Source organism: Mobula hypostoma, chromosome 6 (genome assembly GCF_963921235.1).
Source record: "Mobula hypostoma chromosome 6, sMobHyp1.1, whole genome shotgun sequence".
Lineage (NCBI taxonomy): Eukaryota > Metazoa > Chordata > Chondrichthyes > Myliobatiformes > Myliobatidae > Mobula > Mobula hypostoma.
Genome location: NC_086102.1, coordinates 95,068,467 through 95,088,406, shown reverse-complemented (window position 1 = coordinate 95,088,406; position 19,940 = coordinate 95,068,467). Strand labels below are relative to the sequence as shown.

The 19,940-nt window shown below is 47.4% G+C and overlaps 1 protein-coding gene across 1 annotated transcript in view; it reads left to right on the top strand.

Annotated features, from left to right (window-relative positions):
• adprhl1 (ADP-ribosylhydrolase like 1) overlaps positions 1-19,940 on the top strand; it is a 65,833-nt gene that overhangs the window by 11,124 nt on the left and 34,769 nt on the right. The window contains exons 2-3 of the mRNA XM_063051257.1: positions 13,537-13,701; positions 13,782-13,907. Coding sequence (XP_062907327.1) covers positions 13,537-13,701; positions 13,782-13,907 — 291 coding nt within the window. The remainder of the gene's footprint in view (positions 1-13,536; positions 13,702-13,781; positions 13,908-19,940) is intronic.

The window sequence follows — 19,940 nt, the reverse complement described above, 5'->3', positions numbered from 1 at the left end:
AACCTGGTATGGAAGCCGTCCTGTCCAAGACCAAAAGAAGCCGCAGAAAATCGTGAACACAGTCCAGCACATCACACAAATCAATCTTCCATCCTTGGACTCACTTTACACCACACGCTGTCGGAGCAGTGCTGCCAGGATAATCAAGGACACGACCCACCCAGCCAACACACTTTTCGTCCCTCTTCCCTCCAGGAGAAGGCTCAGGAGCTTGAAGACTCGTACAGCCAGATTTGAGAACAGCTTCTTTCCAACTGTGATAAGACAGCTGAACAGATCCTGACCCGGATCTGGGCCGTACCCTCCAAATATCCGGACCTGCCTCTCAGTTTTTTTGCACTAACTTACTTTCCATTTTTCTATTTTCTATTTATGAATTATAATTTAAAATTTTAATATTTACTAATTTCTACTATTTTAGTATTTTTAATATTTAATATTTGTAATCCAGGGAGTGGACAACGCAGAATAAAATATCGCTGTGATGATTGTATGTTCTAGTATCAATTGTTTGGCGACAATAAAGTATAAAGTATAAAGTATAAATACAAATGCAAAGAATGCATTTAAGTTTTCCTCATCCTTTTTGGCTCCACACATGGGTTATCATTCTGGTCTTCCAGAGAAATAATGTTGCCCCTTGCAATCCTTCTGCTCTTAACATATATGTAGAATCCCTTAGGATTCTCCTTCACCTTGCCTGTTAGAGGAACTTCATGCCTTCTTTTAGCCCTCGTGATCTCTTTCATAAGTGTTCTCTTGCATTTCTTGCAAGAGAAATAAGCTCCTCATTTGTTCCTACGTGTCTATACCTGCTATGCACCTCCTTTTTTCTCTTAGCCATGGCCTCAATATCTCTTGAAAATGTTCCTTACACTGATTATCTTTGCCTTTTATTCTGACAAGCTTTGTACTCTTAAAATTTCTCTTTTGAAGGCTCACCAGGTACACCTTTGCCAGAAAACAGCCTGTCCCAATCCACACTTGCCAAATCATTTCTGCTGCCGTCAGAATTGGCCTTTCTCCAACTTAGAACCTTCACCCGTAGACCTTTTCATATATTTACTTTGAAACTAATGGCATTGTGATCACTAGGTGGAAAACGTTCTCCTGCATCAACTTTTGATACCTGCCCTGTCTCATTCCTTAACAGCAGATCTAGTATTGCACGCTCTCTCACTGGAACTTCTACGTACTGATGAAAGAAACTTTCCTGAACATATTTGACAAACTATCTCCCATCTAGTCCCTTTTACATTAAGGGATTCCCAGTCAGTATGTGGAAAGTAAAAATCATCTACTATAACAACCTTATATTTCTTGCAGCAGTCGGCGATCTCTTTACAAATTTGTTTCTCTAAATCCTTAGGATTGTTGGGTGGTCCGTAATATAGACCCATTAAGGTGGTCATACCTTTCTTATTTCTCAGTTCCACCCATAAGGCCTCACTAGACGAGCTCTCCAGTCTGTCTGACGGAGCACTGCTGTGACTAGTAATGCCACCCCTCCTGTAATCCCTCCCACCCTGTCGAATCTGAAACAATGGAACCCGGACTATCGAGCTGCCCCTCCTGCAACCAAATCTCACTAATGGCTACAATAGCATAATTCCAGGTGTTGATCTATGTCCTGAATTCATCTGCCTTTCCTACAATGCTTCTTCCATTAAAATATACTCAGCTTAGGACACTAGTCACACAATGCTCAACCTTTTGATTCCTAACTTTGTCTGAGGTCTTACCAACATCTGCATCCTCTAACGGTTCTGGCACTCTGGTTTCCATTCCCCTGTAACTCTAGTTTAAACCCCTCTGTGCAGCATTAACAAACCTTCCTGCTAGGATATTAGTCCCTCTCCAGTTCAGGTGCGAACTGCCCCTTTATACAGGTCCCTCCTTTTCCCTGGAAGAGAGCCCAATGATCCACAAATCTTATGTCCCCCTCCTACACCAACTCCTTAGCCACGTGTTAAACTATATAATCTTCCTAGTTCTGGCCTCACTAGCATGTGGCATGGGCAGCAATCCTGAGATCACAACCCTGGATGTCCTGCCCTTTAACTTAGCACCTAAATGCCTGAACCCCCTGTGCAGAACCTCGTCCCTCCTCACTTGTCCTACCCACCCACCTCATTGGTACCTACATGGACCATGACCTCTGGTTGTTCACCCTCCCACTTAAGAATGCTGAGGACTCGATCCAAGATGTCCCGGACCCTGACACCCGGGAGGCAGCATGCCATCTGGGAATCTCATTCCTGTCCATTCCCTAAGCTAACAAATCCCCTATCACCACAGCGTGCCTCTTCTCCCCCTTCTCTCTGAGACACAGAGCCAGACTCAGTGGCAGAGATCTGACCACTGTGACTTTCCTCTGTTAGGTCATCCTCCCTGACAGTATCCAAAGTGATATACCTTGATATTGAGGGGGATGGCCACAAGTGTACTCTGCACTGGCTCCTTCACCCCCTTCCCTTTCCTGACTGTCACCCAGTTTCCTATGTCCTACACCTTGGGTGTACCTACTTCTCTAAATGTCCTATCTATCACCCCCTTAGCTTCCGGAATAATCTGGAGTTCATCCAGTTCCAGCTCCAACTCCTTCATGTACATTGTTTGAAGCTGCAGCTGGATGCACTTCTCGCAGTTGCAGTTGTCAGGGACAATAGACAATAGGTGCAGAAGTAGGCCATTCAGCCCTTCGAGCCAGCACCGCCATTTACAGTGATCATAGCTGATCATCCACAATCAGTACCCCATTCCTGCCTTCTCCCCATATCCCTTGACTCCGCTATCATTAAGAGCTCTATCTAACTCTTTCTTGAAAGCATCCAGAGAATTGGCCTCCACAGCCTTCTGAGGCAGAGCATTCCACAGATCCACAACTCTCTGGGTGAAAAAGATTTTCCTCAACTCCGTTCTAAATGGCCTACCCCTTATTCTCAAATTGTGGCCTCTGGTTCTGGACTCCCCCAACATCAGAAATATGTTTCCTGCCTCTAGCGTGTCCAATCCCTTAATAATCTTATATGTTTCAATCAGATTCCCTCTCATCCTTCTAAATTCCAGTGTATACAAGATGTGGTCTCACCAGGGCCCTGTACAACTACAGAAGGACCTCTTTGTTCCTATACTCAACTCCCCTTGTTACGAAGGCCAACATGCCATTAGCTTTCTTCACTGCCTGCTGTACCTGCATGCTTACTTTCAGTGACTGATGAACAAGGACACCTAGATCTCGTTTTACTTCCCCTTTTCCTAACTTGACACCATTCAGATAGTAATCTGCCTTCCTGTTCTTGCCACCAAAGTGGATAACCTCACATTTATCCACATTAAACTGCATCTGCCCACTCACCCAACCTGTCCAAGTCATCCTGCATTACCTCAACATCCTTTGCACATTTCACACTGCCACCCAGATTTGTGTCATCTGCAAATTTGCTATTGTTGCTTCATCCCTTCATCCAAATCATTAATGTATATTGTAAATAGCTGTGGTCCCAGCACCGAGCCTTGCAGTACCCCACTAGTCACTGCCTGCCATTCTGAAAGGGACCCACTAATCCCTACTCTTTGTTTCCTGTCTGCCAACCAATTTTCTATCCATGCCAGTACCCTACCCCCAACACCATGTGCTCTAATTTTACACACTAATCTCCTATGTGGGACCTTATCAAAGGCTTTCTGAAAGTCCAGGTACACTACATCCACTGGTTCTCCCTTGTCCATTTTCATAGTTACATCCTCAAAAAATTCCAGAAGATTAGTCAAGTATGAGTTCCCCTTCGTAAATCCATGCTGACTCGGACCGATCCTGTTACTGTTATCCAAATGTGACGCTATTTCATCTTTTATAATTGACTCCAACATCTTCCCCACCACTGATGTCAGGCTAACTGGTCTATAATTCCCTGTTTTCTCTCTCCCTCCTTTCTTAAAAAGTGGGATAACATTAGCTACCCTCCAGTCCTCAGGAACTGATCCTGAATCTATAGAACATTGGAAAATAATTACCAATGTGTCCACGATTTCTAGAGCCACCTCCTTAATTACCCTGGGGTGCAGACCATCAGGCCCTGGGGATTTATCAGCCTTCAGTCCCATCAGTCTATCCAACACCATTTTCTGCCTAATATGAATCTCCTTCAGTTCCTCCGTTACCCTAGGTCCTCCGGACACTATTACACCTGGGAGATTGTTTGTGTCTTCCCTAGTGAAGACAGATCCAAAGTACCTGTTCAACTCGTCTGCCATTTCCTTGTTCCCCATAATAAATTCACCCATTTCTGTCTTCAAGGGCCCAACTTTGGTCTTAACTAATTTTTTCCTCTTCACATACCTAAAGAAGCTTTTACTATCCTCCTTTATATTCTTGGCTAGCTTGCCTTCGTATCTCATCTTTTCTCCCCATATTGCCCTTTTAGTTATCCTCTGTTGCTCTTTAAACTGGAGGTCTCCCTGCCTTCCCACATGCCCCAAGAGGAGAATTCCACTATCCTGCCTGGCATCTATAAGAAGAAAAAACTTTACCTAGAGCTTTTATTTTCGCGTTCTCTGACTGAAGCCTCTCTTCACTGAATCCTTGAAGAGGTAAAGTCTCAAGATCACCACTCTGACTCTGTCTCCTCCAATAATGGCAGCTGTACATGCCCCTGCCTTCCTTTAATTTGCTAATCAGTCCAAAATGCTGATTGGTTGCTGTTCAAAGCTCAGCTGCCTTTTTCTACTCGGGCAGTGGACCTGAGTGAAATCCCCTCACCTCAAACTTCTGATCAAATCTCAATTCCAATGTTGCCTGAGTGGGTTGGAAGCAAAGACATGCTGAGCTGAAGGGTTTGTTTCTCTGCTGTATGACACAGAGATCTAGGTTTGCTTATAACCAAGACACCAAATGTGCAACAGGCAATTAGGAGGGAAACTGGAATGTGAGGCTCAAAAGGCTGCAGATGCTTGAAATATGAAGCAGCATATTTGTTGGAGGAACTCAACGGATCAGACAGTATCTGTGGAGGGAAATGAGCAGTTAATGGTTTGGGTCGAGACTCTTCCCCTGGACTGAGAGACAGGGGAGAGATAGCCAGGTGAGGGGAAGGAGTGGGGTAATAGCAGGCAGGTGACAGGTGGATCCAGGTGAGGGAGAGGAGGAGAGAGTGGGAATGGCATTGGAAACTAGGAGGTGATTCATGGAAGTGAAAAAGAGCTGAAGAAGATGGAATATGACAGGAGAGGATGGTGGAGAATGGAATAAAGGGAAGAAGGTGGGGAGGGGATTTGGTGGGGGTGAGTGGGGTGATGGTGAGGGTGGGAATGGGGCTAGTTCAATCAGGAGGAAAGAGAAAAGAAAAAAATGGGGAAAAGGGATGAAAGAGTTCTTAATTACAGGACAATTTGAATACAAAAGTAAGCCATATCAAGTGAGTAGGTGCCTAATGAGAGCCAGTCAGAGTATTGCATTATCTTGGGTTTCCTTACCCAAGAAAGAATGTACTTCCCATAAAATGAGTGCAGCAAAGTTTCACAGATTGGTTCCAGGCACAGCAGATCTGCTGTGAGAGGAGAGACTGTGGACTTCTTTAGAGTTTTGAGTAAGAGGGAATCTCATCAAAACTCAGAAAAGAATAGACAGACTAGATGTAGGGAGGGGGTTACATTGTCATGTATAGTTTATGGAAAAGAGTTACTCTTTTCCACAGATGCTGCCCGACCTGCTCAGTTCCTCCAGCACTTCTGTGTCTGTTGCTTTGGATTTCCAGCATCTGCAGATTTTCTCATGTTTGTGGCTAATTTATGCATAACTTATATCTTTTACATGAACCTACATGCCAGTGATGCTGCTGTAAGCAAATTTTTCATTTTACCTATACTTCACCATCCCACCTCACATAGGACAATAAATTTGTCTTGACTGGATAGTCTAGGACTAGCAGAACACAGGTTGAAAGCAAGGGGTGGGATCTGGTGTTTAGGAATTGAGATGAGGAAAAGTTCATCTCTTTAGGTGATAAATAAAGGATTGAAGTTATTATACTTGAATGCATGCAGTTTACAGAATAAGGTAGATGATCTTGTAGCGCAGTTAGAGATTGGCAGGTAGGACATTGAGGGCATCAGTAGGTCATGGCTGAAGGAAGATCATAGTTGAGATCTTAACATCCAAGGGTATATGTTATATCAAAAGGACAGACAGATATGTAATGGGTGTAGGGTGGCACTGTTGGTAAAAAATGAAATGAAATCCTGAGAAAGAGGTGACATAGGATCAGAAGATGTAAAATCCTTGTGGATAGAGTTAAGAAACTGCAAGAGTAAAAAGACTCTGATGGGATTTAGACACAGGCCCCCAAACAGTAGCCAGGATGTGGGATACATATTATAATGGACAATAGAAAAGGCATGTAATAAGGGCAATATGATGATAGTCATGAGTGATTTCATATGCAGGAAGAGTGTGAAAATCAGGTTGGTGTTGGATCCCAAGAGAGGAAATTTGTCGAATGCCTATGAAATGACTTTTTAGAGCAGCTTGTGGTTGAGCCCACCGGGCAAAAAGCACTTCTAAATTGGGTGTTGTGCAATGAACCAGATCTGATTAGGGAGCTTAAGGTAAAGGAACCTTAGGAGGCAGTGATAATAATATGATAGAATTCACCCTGCAATTTGAGAGAGAGAATATAAAATCAGATGTGTCAGTATTACAGTGGAGTAAAGGGAATTACAGAGGTATGAGAGAGGAATCAGAATCCGGTTTAATACCTCACATACTGTGAAATTTGTAAACTTTGCATCAGTAGTACAATACAGTACATAAATATAGAAACAAATTGAATATGTACATTAAATAGTTAAATGAAAATAAGTAGAGCAAAAAACAGGAATTAAAAAATGTAGTGAGGTAGTGTTCAAGGGTTCATTGTCGATTTAGAAATCAGATGGCAGAGGGGAAGAGGCTATTCCTGAATCACTGAGTGTGTGTCTTCAGGCTCCTGGTACCTCCTTCTTGATGGTAACGATGAGAAGAGGGCACGTCCTGGGTGGTGGGGGTCCTAAATGATGGATGCCTCCTTTCTGAGGCACCACTCCTTGAAGATGTCGTGGATACTATGGAGACAAGTACCCATGATGGAGCTGACTAATTTTACCACTCTCTGCAGTTTGCTTCAATTCTGTGCAGTAACCTCTCTCCCCATACCAGACAATGCTGCAGCCAGTCAGTTTGCTCTCATGGAACATCTGTGGAAGTTTTCAAGTGTTTTAGGTGATAAACCAAATCTCCTCAAACTCCTAAAGAAAAACAGCCGCTGTCTTGCCTTCTTTATAGCTGCATTGATATGTTGGGACCAATTTAGATCCTCAGCGATATTGACAACCAGAAGCTCTCTCCACTCCTGATCCCTCAATGAGGATTGGTTCGTGTCTCCTTGTCTTACCCTTTCTGAAGTCTGCAATCATCTGTTTAGTCTTACTGACACTGAGTGCAAGGTTGTTGCTGCGACACCACTCGACTAGCTGGTATATCTCACTTATGTACACCCTCTCATCACCATCTAAGGTTCTGCCAACAATGCATAATTAGTAAATTCATAGATGGCATTTGAGCTATACCTAGCCACACAGTCATGGGTATAGAGAGATTAAAGTAGTGGGCTAAGCACACATCCCTAAGATGTGCCAGTACTGTATCAATTTGTCAGTGAGGTGGACTTGTTATTACCAATCTGCACTGATTGCCGTATTCATGGTTAGGACGTTGAGGATCCATTTGCAGAGGGAGGTACAGAGGCTCAGATTCTGTAGCTTATTGATTAGGACAGTGGGAATGATTTAATGGTGTTAAACGCTGAGCTAAAGTCAACGAACAGCATCCTGACATAGGTATTTGTATTGTTCAGGTGATCCAAAATCGCATGGAGAGCCATTGAGATTGCTTCCACTGTAGACCTATTGTGGCAATAGGTGAATTGAATTGAATTACATCCTTCATGTATATGAGGAGTAAAAATCGTTACATTACTTCTCCATCTAAATGTGCAATGAACAATCATAGTAATTTATAATAGCTTATCATAAATAGAACAGTCAATGTAATATCGAGTACACTCAGATCAGTGTGAGTTCATCAGTTTGGTGGCCTGGTGGAAGAAGCTGTCCCAGAGACTGTTGGTCCTGGCTTTTATGCTGCGGTACCACTTCCGGGATGGTAGCAGCTGGAATAGATTATGGTTGGGATGACTTGGGTCCCCAATGATCCTATGGGCCCTTTTTACACACGTCCTTGTAAATGTCCTGAATCGTGGGAAGTTCACAACTACAGATGTGCTAGGCTGTCCGCACCACTCTCTGCAGAGTCCTGTGACTAAGGGAGGTACAGTTCCCATACCAGGCAGTGATGCAGCTAGTCAGGATGCTCTCAATTTTGCCTCTGTAAAAAGTTCTTAGGATTTGGGGGCCCATACCAAACTTCCTCAAACGCCTGAGGTGGAAGAGGCGCTGTTGTGTCTTTTTCACCACACAGCTGGTATGTACAGACCACGTGAGGTCCTCGGTGATGTGGATACCAAGGAACTTAAAGCTGTTCACCCTCTCAACCCCAGATCCATTGATGTCAATAGGGGTTAGCCCGTCTCCATTCCTCCTGTAATGCAGTGGTTCCAGATTCTCGATGAGGCAGGCATTCATTCTATCTATGACCAACCTCTTGAAGCATTTCATCACTGTTGATGTCAGTGCTACTGAATGATAGTCGTTAAGGCAGCTCACGCTGTTGTTCTTGGAAACAGGTTGTTGCCCTTTTGAAGCAGGTGGGAACTTATGACCTTAACAGTGAGATTTGAAAATATCTTATGAATATCCCTGCCAGTTAGTTGGCACAAGTTTTAAGAGCCTTACCAGGTACTCCATTTTGCAAGGGTTCACCCTGCTGAAAGACAGCATGACGTCAGCCTCTGAGACAGAGATCACAGGGGCATCGATGTGCAGCAGGGATCCTCACACCTGCAGTTTTATTCTCACTTTCAAAGCGAGCATAAAAGACATTAATCTCAGCTGGTAGTGAAGCATCACTGTCATTCATTCCGAAGTTAATTGGAAGGTGATACTAGCAGGGATGATGGCTGGAGTTTCTGAGAATAATTCGGAAACATTTGGAAGATGAAAAAGTATTATAAAAGGAGGATGAACAAACTGTGGCTGACAAAGGAAGTCAAAGAGAGCATAAAAGCAAAAGAGGGGACATACAGCAAAAATTAGTGTAAAGTTAGAGGATTGGGAATTGTTTAAAATCCAACAGAAGGCAGCTAAAATATCATAAGCAGAGAAAATAAGAAATATGAAGTTAAGCTAGCCAACAATGTAAAAGTGAATACAAAAGGATATTTTTTTCAGATGTACAGGAATAAAAGAAGTGAGAGTAGATAATGGACCACTGGAAAATGATGCTGGTATGGTAGCAATCGGGGACAAAGAAATGGTGGAGGGGCTTAATAAGTATTTTGCGCCAGTCTTCACTGTGGAATATACAGTGGCATGCAAAAGTTTGGGCACCCCGGTCAAAATTTCTGTTACTGTGAAGAGTTAAGTGAGTAGAAGACGAACTGATCTCCAAAAGTCTTAAAGTTAAAGACGAAACATTCTTTTCAACCTTTTAAGCAAGATTAGTGTATTATTTTTGTTTTGTACAACTTCAGAGTGGAAAAAAAGGAAAAGAGCACCATGCAAAAGTTTGGGCACCCCAAGAGATTTGAGCTCTCAGATAACTTTTACCAAGGTCTCAGACCTTAATTAGCTGTTAGGGCTATGGCTTGTTCACAGTCATCGTTAGGAAAGGCCAGGTGATGCAAATTTCAAAGCTTTATAAATACCCTGACTCCTCAAACCTTGTCCCAACAATCAGCAGCCATGGGCTCCTCTAAGCAGCTGCCTAGCACTCTGAAAATTAGAATAAATGATTTTCTGGTAGCCATTTCCTCAGTTCGTAATGTAATTAAGAAATGGCAGTTAACAGGAATGGTGGAGGTCTGGAAGACCAAGAAAACTTTCTGAGAGAACTGCTCATAGGATTGCTAGAAAGGCAAATCCCCCCGGCTGACTGCAAAAGACCTTCAGGAAGATTTAGCAGACTCTGGAGTGGTGGTGCACTGTTCTACTGTGTAGCAACACCTGCACAAACATGACCTTCATGGAAGAGTCATCAGAAGAAAACCTTTCCTGCATCCTCACCACAAAATTGAGCGTCAGAAGTTTGCAAAGGAACATCTAAACAAGCCTGATGCATTTTGGAAACAAGTCCTGTGGACTGATGAAGTTAAAATAGAACTTTTTGGCCGCAATGAGCAAAGGTATGTTTAGAGAAAAAGGGTGCAGAATTTCATGAAAAGAACACCTCTCCAGCTGTTGAGCACGGGGGCAGAATAATCATGCTTTGGGCTTGTGTTGCAGTCAGTGGCACGGGGAACATTTCACTGGTAGAGGGAAGAATGAATTCAATTAAATACCAGCAAATTCTGGAAGCAAACATCACACCTTCTGTAAAAAAAGTTGAAGATGAAAAGAAGTTGGCTTCTACAGCAGGATAATGATCCTAAATGCACCTCAAAATCTACAATGACTACCTCAAGAGATGCCAGCTGAAGGTTTTGTCATGGCCCTTACAGTCCCCCGACCTAAACATCATAGACAATCTGTGGATAGACCTCAAAAGAGCAGTGCATGCAAGACGGCCCAAGAATCTCACAGAATTAGAAGCCTTTTGCAAGGAAGAATGGGCGAAAATACCCAACAAGAATTGAAAAACTCTTAGCTGGCTACAGAAAGCATTTACAAGCTGTGATATTTGCCAAAGGGGGTGTTGCTAAGTACTGACCAGGCAGGGTGCCCAAACTTTTGCTTTGGACCCTTTTCCTTTTTTGTTATTTTGAAACTGTAAAAGATGGAAATAAAAAGGCAATCTTGCTTAAAATATTAAAGAAATGTGTCATCTTTAACTTTCTGCTTTTTGGAAATCAGTTCATCTTTTACTCGCTTAGCTATTCACAGTAACAGAAATTTTGACTAGGGGTGCCCAAACTTTTGCATGCCACTGTACCACATTATACAATTGCTGTAAGTTTGAGACTGTTGGGGGCGGAAGTGAGTGCTATTGCTATTATTAGGGAGAGGGTGCTTGAGAAGCTGAACAGTCTGAAGGTAGATAAATCACCTGGACCAGATGAACTACAGCCCAGGGTTCTGAAAGAAGTAGCTGAAAAGATTATGGAGGCATAAGTAATGATCTTTCAAGAATCACTAGATTCTGGAAATATTCCGGAGGACTGGAAAATTGCGAATGTCACTCCACTCTAAGAAGAGAGGGAGGCAGAAGAAAGTAAATTAAAGGCCAGTTAGTCTGACCTCTTCTTTTCACATTATGTAATTTGGATGACAGAATTGATGGCTTTGTGACCCAAGTTTGTGGACAGTATGAAAATAGGTAGAGGGGCAGGGGCAGGTAGTGTTGAGGAAGCAGGGAGCTTGCGAAAGGACTTAGACAGATAAGGAGAATGGGCAAAGATGTGGCAAATGTAATATAGTATATGGAAGTGTACGGTCATGCACTTTGGTAAAAGGAATAAAGGCGTAGACTATTGTCTAAATGCGGATAAATTTCAAAAATCAGAGATACAAGGTGACTTGGGAATCGTTGTGTAGGATTCCCTAAAGGTTAACTTGCAGGTTGAGTCAGTGAGGCAAACACAATGTCAGCATTCATTTCAAAATAAAAGCACAGATGTAATGCTGAGGCTTTGTAAGGCAGTGGTCAGACCACAGGGTGTATTGTAAGCAGTTTTGCGCCCCTTATCTAAGAAGAGATGTGAGAGTCCACAGGAGGTTCAGGAGAATGATCCTGGGAATGAAAGTTAATGTATGAGGCTCATTTGATGGCTAGGGGCCTGTACTTGCTGGAGTTTAGAAGATCAAGGGAGGGCCTCATTGAAACCTATTGAATATTAAAAAGCCTAGATAGAGTAGATGTGGAGAAGATGTTTCCTATACTGGGGGAGCTAGGACCAGAGTGCTCAGCCTCGATTAGGTGGATGTCCATAAGATGAGGAAGAATTTCTTTAGCTAGTGTGGTGAATCTAGATCATTGACACAGATGGCTGTGGAGGCCATTTCATTGGGTACAATTAAAGCGGAGGTTGATGGGTTCTTTTCATTAGTCAGGACATTAAAGTTATGGGGAGAAAGCAGAGAATAGGGTTGAGTGGGATAATAAATCAGCCATGATGAATCTGGAACTTTCTACCCAAAAGATGAGTGGAGGCGAGGCTTGGTCAATGAGTTTATTGAAAATAACTATCAGTAGATTTCTAGATATTTCAGGAATGAAGGAATATGGATGTGCTATGCTGAGGTTGATCAGCTATAATCTGGATGAATGGTGGTGCAGGTAGGTGGAGATAGTCAACACCTGCTCCTGTATCTATACTGGACTTAATGCATTTTAATGTGTTATTAGAACACAGATTATACTGTAGAATGGTATAGCACAGGAACAGGACCTTCGGCCATGACATCTGTGCCAAACAGAAAGCTAAATTGAACTAAATGGTGCACATCCCTCCATTGCCTATCAAACAGCCTCTTAAAGACTATTATTGTACCTACTTCTATTGTCACCCTTGTCAGCCTGTTTCAAGCACCCACTACCCTCTGTGTGAAAAAAAAACTTGCCCCACATATCACCTTAAAACTTTTTCCCCTCTCATCTTAAATGGATGTCCTCGAACTATTTGACATTTTAACCCTGGAATTAGAATTCAGTCTGTTTACTCTATCTATGCTCCTCATAATGTGATAAACTTCTATCAGATCTCCCATCAGCCTCTGACACTCCAGGAAAAAAACAACTCACATTTGTCTAACCTCTCCTTTTAGCTCAAGCCCTCTAATTTAGACAGCATCCTGGTAAATCTCTTCTGTACCTTTTCTAAAGTGTACATATTCTTACTGTAATTGGGTGAACAGAAATGCACAGAACACTTCTAATGCAGCCCAACCAAAGTTTTGTACAACTGCAATATGTTTTCCTGACTTGTACTCAATACCTGGCAATGAAAGCAAGCATGTCATACACCATCTTTACCATCCTACCTACTTGCATGGCAGCTTTCAGTGAGTTATGGATTTGGACTTGAGGATCCCTCAGTCCATTGTTATTTTAGGGGTCCTGACAGAAACAATATACTGTATTTTCCCCTTACATTTGATTAATAAAAACATGTATAATATTTAGAACTATTTAAAGTGATGTTGATAATTTTTATAAGATCTTGGCAGACCCTTGCATTGCTCCACGGGCTGGGAGATGAGGAACAGAACATCTTCGGATGGTACTGCAGTGCTCCAGAGACTGTGGGTCAGCTGCCACTGAGGACACCTTGCTGCCTGCCTCTGTACAACCGGCTTCTGTTGGGATGGGTGTGGAGAGGGCATGGGGGTGTGAATTTATTCAAGAAGTTGTCAAAACTTTCATCACATTTTGACCTGAATTCTCAGATATCTGGTCCCTGACGGACCTTTACCGTGAGATGGTGAAGGCTTACGTTGAGATTGTTGAACAGATACACAAACGGCAGCCAGACCCAGCCACCATTGAGGGCTGCTCCCAGCTCAAGCCGGACAACTACCTCCTGGGCTGGCACACACCCTTCAATAAGAAAGGTACATATGAAGCCTCAGGTGGAATGGGAAGCTCTTCATGACAAAGTCAGCTCAGACACTGACGCCCCTTTGTTCTTTAGGTTCAGGATTTGGTGCAGCCACGAAGGCTATGTGTGTGGGCATGAGGTACTGGCAGCCCGAGAAACTGGACAACCTCGTGGAAGTGAGCATTGAGTGTGGACGAATGACTCATAACCACCCCACAGGTAATCACCCGGGGTCATCACAACATGAGGAATTACCCCATCGGTCAAGACCCACAAGTAATCATCTCTTTGATCAGATCCGCTGGTCACCACCCCTTGGGTCATCAACCCACAGGTCAATACAGACATCGTCACCCCATTAACCCACGTAACATCATACAGAAGTCATTGCTCCAGAGATCATCACCTCCAGGTCATGGGTCATAGGTCACCACAAGAGCCCTAATCTGTGCAGTATTATATCTAACGCTACCTAAAAATCCAAATACTATTTTCTACTGATTCACCTAAACCATGAAAATCTGTAATAGATTTGATAAACCTTACAACCTGACATTAATATCATGAATACTTTGATCAGCATCCTATCGCATTGTAAGTTCCGGCCTTACAACCCTAACTTGTGGAACCTCTCCTCGTAGTTTGACCTTCAGCATACTCTGAGTGAAGAAATTTCATCAACCTCTGTCCTGATTGACCAGCCTTTATTGTGGAACCAAGACCCTGGTTCTCGACAGCACAACCTGGAAAAAAAATCCAAACTCAAGAACAGAGGTCTAGTCTGCTTCACCTCCCCTCAGACAGAAATCCTACCATCCCAAGCACCAGCCAAGTGTACTTCCACACACTCCCCTATTCTTTGGTAGGGAGACCAAACCTGTTCACAGTGCTCTTACAATAAAGGCCTTGTGGATTGCCTGTCATACCTATACATTACATTGAACATAGAATCGTACATTACAGGAACAGGCCCTTTGGCCTACAGTGTCAAAGCCCACTAAACTAATCCCTTGTGTCTACACAATGTCCATGTCTTTCCATTCCCTGCACATTACTGTGCCAGTCTAAGAGTCTCTTGAACATCCCTATTGTATTTGCCTCCTCTACCACTTCAGGCATGTACCGGTCTCTGTGTAAAAAAAAACTTGCCCCACACGTCTTTGCAGTTTCCCCCCTTCTCCTTAAATGCATGCCCTCTAGTATTAGACATTTCAACACAAGGAAAAAGACACTGGCTGTCTATGCCCCACACAATCTTACTCAACTTTGACCAGGTCTCCCCTTAACCTCTGCTTGGTGCAGAGAAAAACAACTCAGGTTTGTCCAACCTCCCCTTCTCGGACATGCCCTCTAATCCAGGCAGTATCCTCGTAAACCTCTTTTGCCTCCTCTTCAAATCAAGGGGCAATTAGAACTGAATGCAATACCGCAGATGCAGCCTAACTCAAGCTTTAGTAAGCTGCAATTAACTTTCAGAGGACACCCAGATCTCTCTGAATACCAACATATTTCAATCTCCACTGTTCCCATCTGCTCTCCCACCTTCTTACTTTTATTCTATCCTCCATCTTCCTCTTTTCTTAGGTTCCATCATGTACAGATGTTTGTCACCTTCACTTACTGTATCACCCCCCAGGCTCTGTCACCGTTTCCCCTACCTGACTCCATCTGACAACCAAAATCCTCCTAACCTAGATCCACCTAGCACTTGGTAGCTTTTATCCCATCCCTTCCCTCCAGCATTTTATGCTGGCCATGTTCCCTCTCCTCTTTCAGTGGAGATGAAGCTTCTTGGACTGAGGTCCCTTTCCCTGCACAGATGCTGCCAAACCCAGTGAGTTCCTCCAGCAGGAGCTTCTCCTTTTGCTCCAGATCCCAACGAATGCAGTACCTTGTGTCTCCAGATTTCAATCTCTCACCACTTAAATAAAAACCCCAGCTTTTTAAAATCCATATACATTTCCATTAGCCGTGCCCTTGTCCATTCACTGTACTTATCCCTATGAATCTTTCCCATTGCCCTCTATTGTTGACAAATGTATATAATACACTGGGTGCTGGAATGGGAACATGTCTCTACCAAAGGAGTTGCAAGGCACTCCTTCCCTCTGCCAGCCTGCAGGTCACCTTTGGGCAAGGTGTAGCACCTACTTAGCCCCACAATCAGGTCACTTGAAGACATGGAAGCAGGTGATGGACAGTCACATGAGCAGCTGGTGCATATCACAAGTCCTGGTTATGCAACCACTGACGCCAGGCAGACAATCTCTGAAGAGTATTGATAATGGCTGGGGTCATCCGTCTTGTAAAGAAGGCAATGGCAAACCACTTCTGCAGAAAAATTTGCCAAGGACGGCCATGGTCATGGATAGAGAAAAGAGTAAGAACAACAGCATGAGGGCATTTTCCCACAGGCAGATTAATGACAGATGGAAGACCATGATTGTCATATTGCACGAGATCCTCAGCATTGAGGAAAAATTGTAATCAGCTAGAGTCCAACACGGCTCCCGGCTCCTTATGACGCTCCATGTCTCTCAGACTCCAACACACACATCTTACTCAATCCTTAATCCACAGTAGTATGTTACCCTGCCATCTAAGTTCTCAGTAACACACTATATTGAAGGCCGTCTCCAAGTCCAATTGCAGGCACACCACATAGTAAAAACTGTTTCTGTAGGAGATGTAGGAGGATCTAAACCTAGAGAGGGATGGATGATCAGAAAGTGACCACACTCTCCAGACATTGAAGAAGGAAAGGAGACTGAAGATGAAGAAAAAGTTTTCATCCACCATTTACACATATAGCTCACCCACAGGTTTTTACCAATGCATATCCAATCCACCCCTTTCCCATCTGGTTCTGAATCTAATTTCCATTCACCCCTCCTGTATTGGTTCCTATCTCACCTATCTTAAAACATGGACATAGGACAGAACAAGCCCTCCAGCCTAGGATATTGTGCCCACCTTTCAAACAACAGTAACATCAATCTAATCTTTCCCTCCTGCATAGCCTTCCATTTTTCTTTCATCCATGTGCCTATCTTAAGGTCTCTTAAATCTCCCTAATGTACTGTATTAAGACACCTAGCAGAGCTCTGTAAAAACCTACCTCTGACATCTCTGCTTTACTTTTCTCCAATCATTTTAAAATTGTCCCCTCGTATTAGCCATTTCCACCATGGTAGAAATTCTCTAGCTATCCACTCTATCTTTGCCTCTCATCATCTTGTACAGCTCTATCAAGTCACCACTCATTCTTCTTTACTCCAAAGAGAAACGCCCCAGCTCACTCAACCTGTCTTCATAAAACATGCTCCCTAATCCAGGTAGCAACCTGGTAAATATCCTCTGCACCCTTTCTAAAACTTCCACATCCTTGCTATGATCAGGTGACCAGAAATTAACACATCCTCCAAGTGTGATCTAATCCAAGATCCCTCTTCCTCACTGCCAAGAATCCTCATTAGTTACCAGAATCCAGCCCAAGGGCCTGCTTATCTCTCTCCAGCAGCTCTCCCCACATTCACCTTCCACTTTCTCTACTTCTCATTTACCTTTCCTCCTCCACCCTCCTCCTCCCCACTTCCCCAGACCCCTCTCCCCCTACCTTCCCCTTCCCCCTCCTCCGCTCTCCTTCCCCTCCATTTCCCCCTTTCCCTCTTCCCCTCCTCCTTCCCCCTTCCCCCTCCTCTCCTTCTTCCCCCTCCCTTTCCCTCCTCCTCCCCTCCCCCTCCCTTTCCCCCTCCTCCCCTCCCTTTCCCCCTCCTCCCCTCCCTTTCCCCCTTCCCCCCTCCCTTCCCCCTTCCCCCTCCCTCCCTCCCTCCCTTCCCCCTCCCCCTCCCTTTCCCCCTCCTCCCCTCCCCCTCCCTTTCCCCCTCCTCCCCTCCCTTTCCCCTTCCCCTTTCCCCCTCCCACCTCCTCTCCATTCCCCCTTCCCCTCCCTTTCCCCCTTTCCCCACTTCCCCCTCCCTTTCCACCTTCCCCCTCCTCCCCTCCTTCCCCCTCCCTTTCCCCCCTTTCCCCCTCCCTTTCCCCCTTCCCCCTCCCTTTCCCCTTCCCTTTCCCCATCCTCCCCCTCCCTTTCCCCTTCTCCTCCCCCTCCCTTTCCCCTCCTCCCCTTCCCCCTCTTCTCCCCCTCCATTTCCCCCTCTCCCTCCTCTTCCCCTCCCCCTTCTCCCCCCTCCCCGCTCCCCCTCCTCCCCTCTCCCCATCCCCCTCCTCTCCCACACCTTTTCCCCCTTCCCCCTCCTCCCCTCCCCCTCCCTTCCACCTCCTCCCCTCCCCTCCCTTCCCCTCCTCCTTCCCCCTCCCCCTCCTCCTTCCCCCTTCCTCCTCCCCCTCCCCTCCCCCTCCCCTCCCCCTCCTCCCCTCCCCCTCCTCCCCTCCCCCCTCCCCCTCCTCCTCCCCTCCCCCTCCTCCCCTCCCCCTCCCCTCTCCCCTCCTCCCCTCCCCCTCCCCTCTCCCCTCCTCCCCCTCCCCTCCCCCTCCTCCCCCTCCCCTCCCCTCCCTCCCCCCTCCCCTCCCCCCTCCCCTTCCCTCCTCCTTCCCCCTTTCCCTCCCCATCCCTTTCCCCCTCCCCTTCCCCCTTTCCCTCCTCCTTCCCCCTTTCCCTCCCCATCCCTTTCCCCCTCCCCTCCCTTTCTCCTCCTCCCCTTCCCCTCCCCCTCCTCCCCTCCCCCTCCTCCCCCCTCCCCTCCCCCTCCTCCCCTTCCTCTCCCCCTCCTCCCCCCTCCCCTCCCCCCCCCCCCCCTCCTCCCCCTCCCCTCCCCCTCCCCTCCCCCCCCCCTCCCCCTCCCCCCCCTCCCCCTCCCCCCCTCCCCCTCCTCCCCCTTCCCCTCCCCCTCCTCACCTTCCCCTCCCCCTCCTCCCCCCCTCCCCCCTCCTCCCCCCCTCCCCCCTCCCCCACCCCCCCTCCCCCTCCTCCCCACCCCCTCCTCCCCCCCCCCCCCCCCCTCCCCCTCCCCCCTCCCCCTCCTCCCCCTCCCCCCTCCCCCTCCTCCCCCTCCCCCCTCCCCCTCCTCCCCCTCCCCCCTCCCCCTCCTCCCCCCTCCCCCCTCCCCCCTCCCCCTCCTCCCCCCTCCCCCCTCCCCCTCCTCCCCTCCACCCCCTCCCCTCCCCTCCACCCCCCTCCCCTCCCCCTCCACCCCTCCCCTCCCCCTCCTCCCCTCCACCCCCTCCCCTCCCCCTCCTCCCCTCCACCCCCCCACCCCCTCCCCTCCCCCTCCTCCCCTCCACCCCCCTCCCCTCCCCCTCCCTCTCCCCTCCCCCTCCCTCTCCCCTCCCCCTCCTCCCCTCCCCCCTCCCCTCCCCCTCCTCCCCTCCCCCCCTCTCCTCCCCTCCCCCCTCCCCCCTCCCCTCCCTCCCCTCCCCCCTCCCCCCTCCTCCTTCTCCTCCCCTCCCCCTCCTCCCCTCCCCCTCCTCCCCTCCCCCTCTCCCCCTCCTCCCCTCCCCCTCCCCCCCTCTCCCTCCTCCCCTCCCCCCTCCCCTCCCCCCTCCCCCTCCTCCCCTCCTCCTCCTCCTCCCCTCCCCCTCCTCCCTTCCCCCTCCTCCCTTCCCCCTCCCTTTCCCCTTCCCCCTCCTCTCCATTCCCCTTCCCCTCCCTTTCCCCACTTCCTCCTCCCTTTCCCCTTCCCCCCTCCTCTCCTCCTTCCCCCCTTTCCCCCTTCTCCTCCCCCTCCCCTCCCCACCTCCCCTCCCCTCCCCCTCCTCCTCCCCTCCCCCTCCTCCTCCCCTCCCCCTCTCCTCCCCCTCCTCCTCTCCTCCCCCTCCTCCTCCCCTCCCCCTCCTCCTCCTCCTCTCCCCCTCCCTTCCCCCTCCCCCCTCTTCCTTCCCCCTCCCCCTCCCTTCCCCCTCCCCCCTCTTCCCCCCTCCCTTTCCCCTCCTCCCCTTCTCCCCCTCCCCTCCCCCTCTTCTCCCCCTCCCCCTCTCCCCCTTCCCCCCTCCCCCTCTCCCCTCTCTTCTCCTCCTCACCCCTTCCTCCCCCCTCCCTCCCCTCTCTTGCCCATCCCTTTCCCCTTCCCCCTCCCTTCCTCTCCCTCTCCCTTCCCCCTCCTCCCCCTCTCCCTCCTCCCCCTCTCCCGTCCCCCTCCTCCCCCTCTCCCTTCCCCCTCCTCCCTCTCTCCCTTCCCCTCCTCCCCCTCTCCCTTCCCCTTCCTCCCCCTCCCATCTCCCTCCCCTCCTGCCCCTCCCATTTCCCCCTTGCCCTCCTCTCCCTCCCTTTCCCCCTCTGCCCCCTCCTTTCCC